Source organism: Chiloscyllium plagiosum, chromosome 2, assembly GCF_004010195.1.
Source record: "Chiloscyllium plagiosum isolate BGI_BamShark_2017 chromosome 2, ASM401019v2, whole genome shotgun sequence".
Taxonomy (NCBI): domain Eukaryota; kingdom Metazoa; phylum Chordata; class Chondrichthyes; order Orectolobiformes; family Hemiscylliidae; genus Chiloscyllium; species Chiloscyllium plagiosum.
Genome location: NC_057711.1, coordinates 1,435,404 through 1,440,721, shown reverse-complemented (window position 1 = coordinate 1,440,721; position 5,318 = coordinate 1,435,404). Strand labels below are relative to the sequence as shown.

The 5,318-nt window shown below is 53.3% G+C and overlaps 1 protein-coding gene across 1 annotated transcript in view; it reads left to right on the top strand.

The window, feature by feature from the left end:
• The first annotated feature begins 30 nt into the window (after nucleotides 1-30).
• The window catches only part of prkaa1 (protein kinase, AMP-activated, alpha 1 catalytic subunit), a 13,996-nt gene continuing 8,708 nt past the window's right edge, over nucleotides 31-5,318 (top strand). The window contains exons 1-4 of the mRNA XM_043703014.1: nucleotides 31-170; nucleotides 3,246-3,339; nucleotides 3,758-3,902; nucleotides 4,486-4,573. Of these exons, the coding sequence (XP_043558949.1) occupies nucleotides 34-170; nucleotides 3,246-3,339; nucleotides 3,758-3,902; nucleotides 4,486-4,573 (464 nt within the window). The 5' untranslated portion in view covers nucleotides 31-33. The remainder of the gene's footprint in view (nucleotides 171-3,245; nucleotides 3,340-3,757; nucleotides 3,903-4,485; nucleotides 4,574-5,318) is intronic.

The following is a 5,318-nucleotide window of genomic DNA, read 5'->3' as shown; positions in this document are numbered from 1 at the left end:
GCTCACTTCCCCTGTTCCTCTCCCTCAGTTGGGATGCACGAGCTGACCCAGCACAAGGTTGCAGTGAAAATCCTGAACCGCCAGAAGATTCGCAGCCTTGATGTTGTTGGGAAGATCCGCCGGGAGATCCAGAACCTCAAACTCTTCCGGCACCCACACATCATCAAGCTGTAAGTGGGGGTATCCCTGTACAGAGTTGGGGATCCCGGGCCCGTGCTGCTGGGAGAGCTCTTAGCTTCAGTCCCCTCCCTGATCCCTCCTCCACCTCCTGGCACAGTTTCTGCTGACAGTCCGGTTGGTCAGGGAGATTTTGCATCCGTTAGCTCCAATCCTAACCTCCTGCAGCGCAGCCTTGTCTCCTCTGACCAAACACTAAAACATGGAGCGTGGGACGTTGTCATTGCATTGTGAATGTCATCACCTTTCAGAAGGGTGGACACAGGGTCAGATTGCTAGGCCCAGGGTTATCAGATAAAGCAGGAGAGAATGACTGCATGTAACAAGCACAGTGTGGACTTTCACCAGGGTCTTCAGATTGGCTTGACAACGTATCCAAAGACATCACGGAGGATTCAGCTGTAATGCTTTCAGGACAGTCTCCTAGAACAATACGTCTTGAGAATCTCTACAGTACTGACACAGGCCATTCACACCATTAAATCCAGATCCACCCCCTACCCTATCCCTGTGACCCTGCATTTCTTATGGCCAATCCACCTAGCCCGCACATCCCTGGACACTGGGCAAATTCCCATGTCCAATCTCCCCTGACCTGCACATCTTTACGTTGTGGGAGGAACCCCACGCAGTCACGGGGAGAATGTGCAAGCTCCACACAGACAGTCGCCCGAGGCTAGAGTCAAACTTGAGTCCCTGGCGCCGTGAGGCAGCATTGCTAACCATTGAGCCACCGTGCTGCTCATAGCATTGGATATGTTGTCGAGCCAACCAGGGATCAATGCATCTTGGACATGCGACAGGACAGGTTTAAAAAATGATCTTAGAGTGGGAGTTGCCCTCAGAGGCAGTGGCCTATAACCTGTTTGAATTTTGCATTCAGTTTGAGTGGGATGAGGGCAGGGCTGGTCGGAGGGGCCTGGGAAAGGAGTTTTGTAAAGGTGTTAGCTGAGGAACAATGGCAGGTTTTTATACATAGTTGATGGGTCACAGCAAAGACATATTCCCGTCAGGAAAGAGGATTCGAAGATGGAGGTAAGCCAACCATGGTTAACCAGGGAAGTTAGTGATAGCATCGCATTGAAAATGGAAAAAAAAATTGTCGCAAAGATTCCTGGGAAGCCAGAGTCATCAAGATGTACAGCACGGAAACAGACCCTTCAGGGAGCATGGAGAAAGTGATGACTGCAGATGCTGGAGATCAGAGCTGAAAATGTGTTGCTGGAAAAGCGCAGCAGGTCAGGCAGCATCCAAGGAGCAGGAGAATCGACGTTTCGGGCATGAGCCCTTCAGGAATCCTTCTAAAGGAAATGACTACAGAGCTAGTGGATCCACTGGTCATAACCTTCCAGGAATCCTTGGCTTCTGGGAAACTGTCAGTGTGGAAGGAGGTTAAAAAAACAGGTAACTACAGGCCAGTGAGCTTACCGTCTGTTACTGGGACAATGTTAGAACCTATTCTAAAGGATGGATGAGCAGGGCATTGAGACATACAGACTCTGAGCAAGCAGGGTCAGTGTGGGTTCACAAAGGGGAAATCACACCCAATCCGGATAGATGAAGGGGGAGCAGTGGGTGTAATAGATTTGGATTTTCAGAAGGTGTCTGATTAGGTATCACACATTAGGCAACTTAATAAGAGCCCATGGTGTTGAGGACAGTATATTAACATGGATAGAGGATTGGCTAACTGACAGAAAACAGAGGGTTGGGATAAAGGGGGCATTTTCAGGATGACAGTTTGTAACTAGGGGAGAGCCGCAGGGATCAGTGCTGGGGCCACAATGGTTTACAATAAATATTAATGACTGGGATGGGGGAAGTCACTGGAGTTTGTGGATGACATGAAAATAGTTGGGAAGGCATGGGGTGAGGATAACACACCGGGATAAATAACCGGTTTAGTGAATTAGCAGAACTTTGGAAGGTAGAGTATAATATGGGTAAATGTGAGATTATGCACTTTGACAGTAAGCCTGGAGGAGTTGAATGACATTTAAATGGAGAAAGACTGTGGAAAGCTACAGAACTGAGGCATTTCACAGTCCCTGCACGTCCAAAAGCCAGCCATCCAAGTTCTGTATAAAAATCGGACAGTTTTGCTAAAATTATACAAGGCCACAGTGTGAGCGTTTTCGGCTCCTTATCTGAGGAAAGATATGCTGCTATTGGAAACAGTCCAGCGACAGCTCTTGTTAATTCTGGGGATGGGGGGGGTGTTTTAAGCGGAGAGGTTGGGCCTGTGCTCACTGGAGTAGAGAACAACGAGGTACGACCTTATAGAAACGTACAGGATTGTGAGGGGACTTGACAGAGTGGATGTGGGAAGGTTGCTTCCCCTTGAGGGAGAGTCTAGGACTAGACGGTATCATCTCAGAATAAGGGCTCACCCATTTAAAACACGACCAATTTATTCCCTCAGAGGGGAGCTCCCCACCACAGCGCTGTCAAGGCTGGGTCGTTCAGAATAGTCAAGGCGGCAAGAGAAGAGAGTTTTAGTCAGGAAGGGGATCGAGGGTTATGGGGGAAAGGCAGGAAAGTGGGGTTGGGGATGATCAGATCAGACACGATCCCACTGAATGGTGGAGCAGACTCGATGGGCCGAATGGCCTGCCTCTGCTCCTATGTCACATGGTTTCAGGGAGCCAATCCCTACAAGCTGGTTATGGAAAGACTTTGGACTGGCTGGAGAGGTGATGTCCCACCCTGACACATCCCATCAACTGGAGATGCAGCCCTATTAAAACACACCAGCAGTAAGACCATTCTGTCCGTCCAAACTGCTCCAGCACTCGACACAGCCATTAAAGACGGTCGGTCCCAGCCGTAAACATAATCAAACGTGGAGTCTGTGGGGCAGGCCATTCTACAGATGCACCAGCCTCTGAAAGAAGACATTTCTCCTCATCTCAGTCCAAAATGGCTGACCCTTGACCCTGTGTTCTAGAAACACACTCCCAGGTTGTGCTCTGTAAAGCCCTTTCAGGATCTCACATGTATCAGAGATGTCACTGTCTGTGTGAAGTTTAGAATGAGCTCTCTCACCTGTTGACCTTTTCCCCCCTTAGGTACCAGGTGATCAGTACTCCGACAGATATTTTCATGGTGATGGAATACGTGTCGGGTGGGGAGCTGTTTGACTACATCTGTAAGAATGGCAAGGTAAGGGCATCAGCCAATGCTCTGGGGAGTGTACACAAAGACTGTGGTGCCTGGGGATTAACCTCCCACTGGATGCCTAAAGAAGGGTCACTCGACCTGAGACCTTAATTCTGATTTCTCTCCATAGGTGCTGCCAGACCTACTGAGCTTTTTGGTTTCTGATGCCCAGCACCTGTAGTTCTTTTCAGTTTTATTTTGGGCTCCCGGGCCCTCTGCAGTTGGAAGGTGTGTGTCTGCTTCAGTGAAGTGATACCTTCGTAGCCGAATTTCCAGTGTGGTGCCTCACGCTGGGCTTACCCTTTGAGGGGCAGGGTTGGGGGCAGTGCGGGGGGGGGGGGGGGCAGCGCCTTTGGGTTCAGGGTCTTTGTTGGGTGCCTGTTCACTCTGACCTTACCGGTGGGCTGTGATGTCTGTGCAGTTGGATGAGAAGGAGAGCAGGCGTCTATTCCAGCAGATCATCTCGGCAGTGGATTACTGTCACCGGCACATGGTGGTGCACCGAGACCTGAAGCCAGAGAACGTGCTGCTCGATGCCCAGATGAATGCCAAAATCGCCGACTTTGGTAAGGAGCTCCTGATGACCGAACCCTTGCGTTTCTGGCCTGTCTCCACCCCTGACATCGCCAGCCCCCCCCCCACCCCCCTCAGAAGGGCAAAGCACTGCCTCCTGGCTCTGGGAGCGCAGTCAGTAACCCGGACAGTCTGAGGCACGAGGTGTCACCCCAGAAGCCTCAGCCTGGGAGTGGCTGGAATACTGAGGAGGTGGTGCGCTGTCTGAGGTGCTGGTTTTCTGACCAGGTCACCGAAACAGACCTCCTGGCAATACTTTGCAGAAGGGTGACCTGTTCAGCAGTATCCCCTGAATCCCCATCAGCTTTTCACACATCACCTGGTCATTATCCAGATCACTGTTTGTGGGATCTTGCTGTGCTCCTCACTAATACCTCTCTGACTCAGGAAGAGACTGAGTTGAGCCGCTGTCTAACAGTCAAGCAGTCAGTAAGAAACAGATGTTTTACAGTGGGGACGGCCTGGACACTGCTCCCCGAATGCAGGCCCTGCCCGATGCTGAAATGTGTTCTCTCCCTGTGCTGTGACGGTGTGACCCTGTGCTAACCCGTTTCCCGTTTTTCCCCCTCTGACCAGGCCTCTCGAACATGATGTCAGACGGAGAGTTCCTGCGCACAAGCTGTGGCTCCCCTAACTACGCTGCCCCCGAGGTCATTTCAGGAAGGTACTGTCAGCATATCCCATGCAAAAGGTGTACATACTCTCCCCCAAATCCGCACCTAGCCCTGACAGGATCTCAGAGACCCTCCCCGCCAGACCCAAGTGAACCAGTGTTCAGCATCCATGTTACAGAGAGACATTCCCTGGGGCGATTCTCAGCAAACAGTGCATGTGAGCAAGTAGTGTGCCCACATGTGTCTAGGAGTGTGCACGCCCGCGCGTGTGTCTGGGGGTGTGCGTGCCCGCGCGTGTGTCTGGGGGTGTGCGTGTCCGCGCGTGTGTCTGGGGGTGTGCGTGTCCGCGCGTGTGTCTGGGGGTGTGCGTGCCCGCGCGTGTGTCTGGGGGTGTGCGTGTCCGCGCGTGTGTCTGGGGGTGTGCGTGTCCGCGCGTGTGTCTGGGGGTGTGCGTGTCCGCGCGTGTGTCTGGGGGTGTGCGTGTCCGCGCGTGTGTCTGGGGGTGTGCGTGTCCGCGCGTGTGTCTGGGGGTGTGCGTGTCCGCGCGTGTGTCTGGGGGTGTGCGTGTCCGCGCGTGTGTCTGGGGGTGTGCGTGTCCGCGCGTGTGTCTGGGGGTGTGCGTGTCCGCGCGTGTGTCTGGGGGTGTGCGTGTCCGCGCGTGTGTCTGGGGGTGTGCGTGCCCGCGCGTGTGTCTGGGGGTGTGCGTGCCCGCGCGTGTGTCTGGGGGTGTGCGTGTCCGCGCGTGTGTCTGGGGGTGTGCGTGTCCGCGCGTGTGTCTGGGGGTGTGCGTGTCCG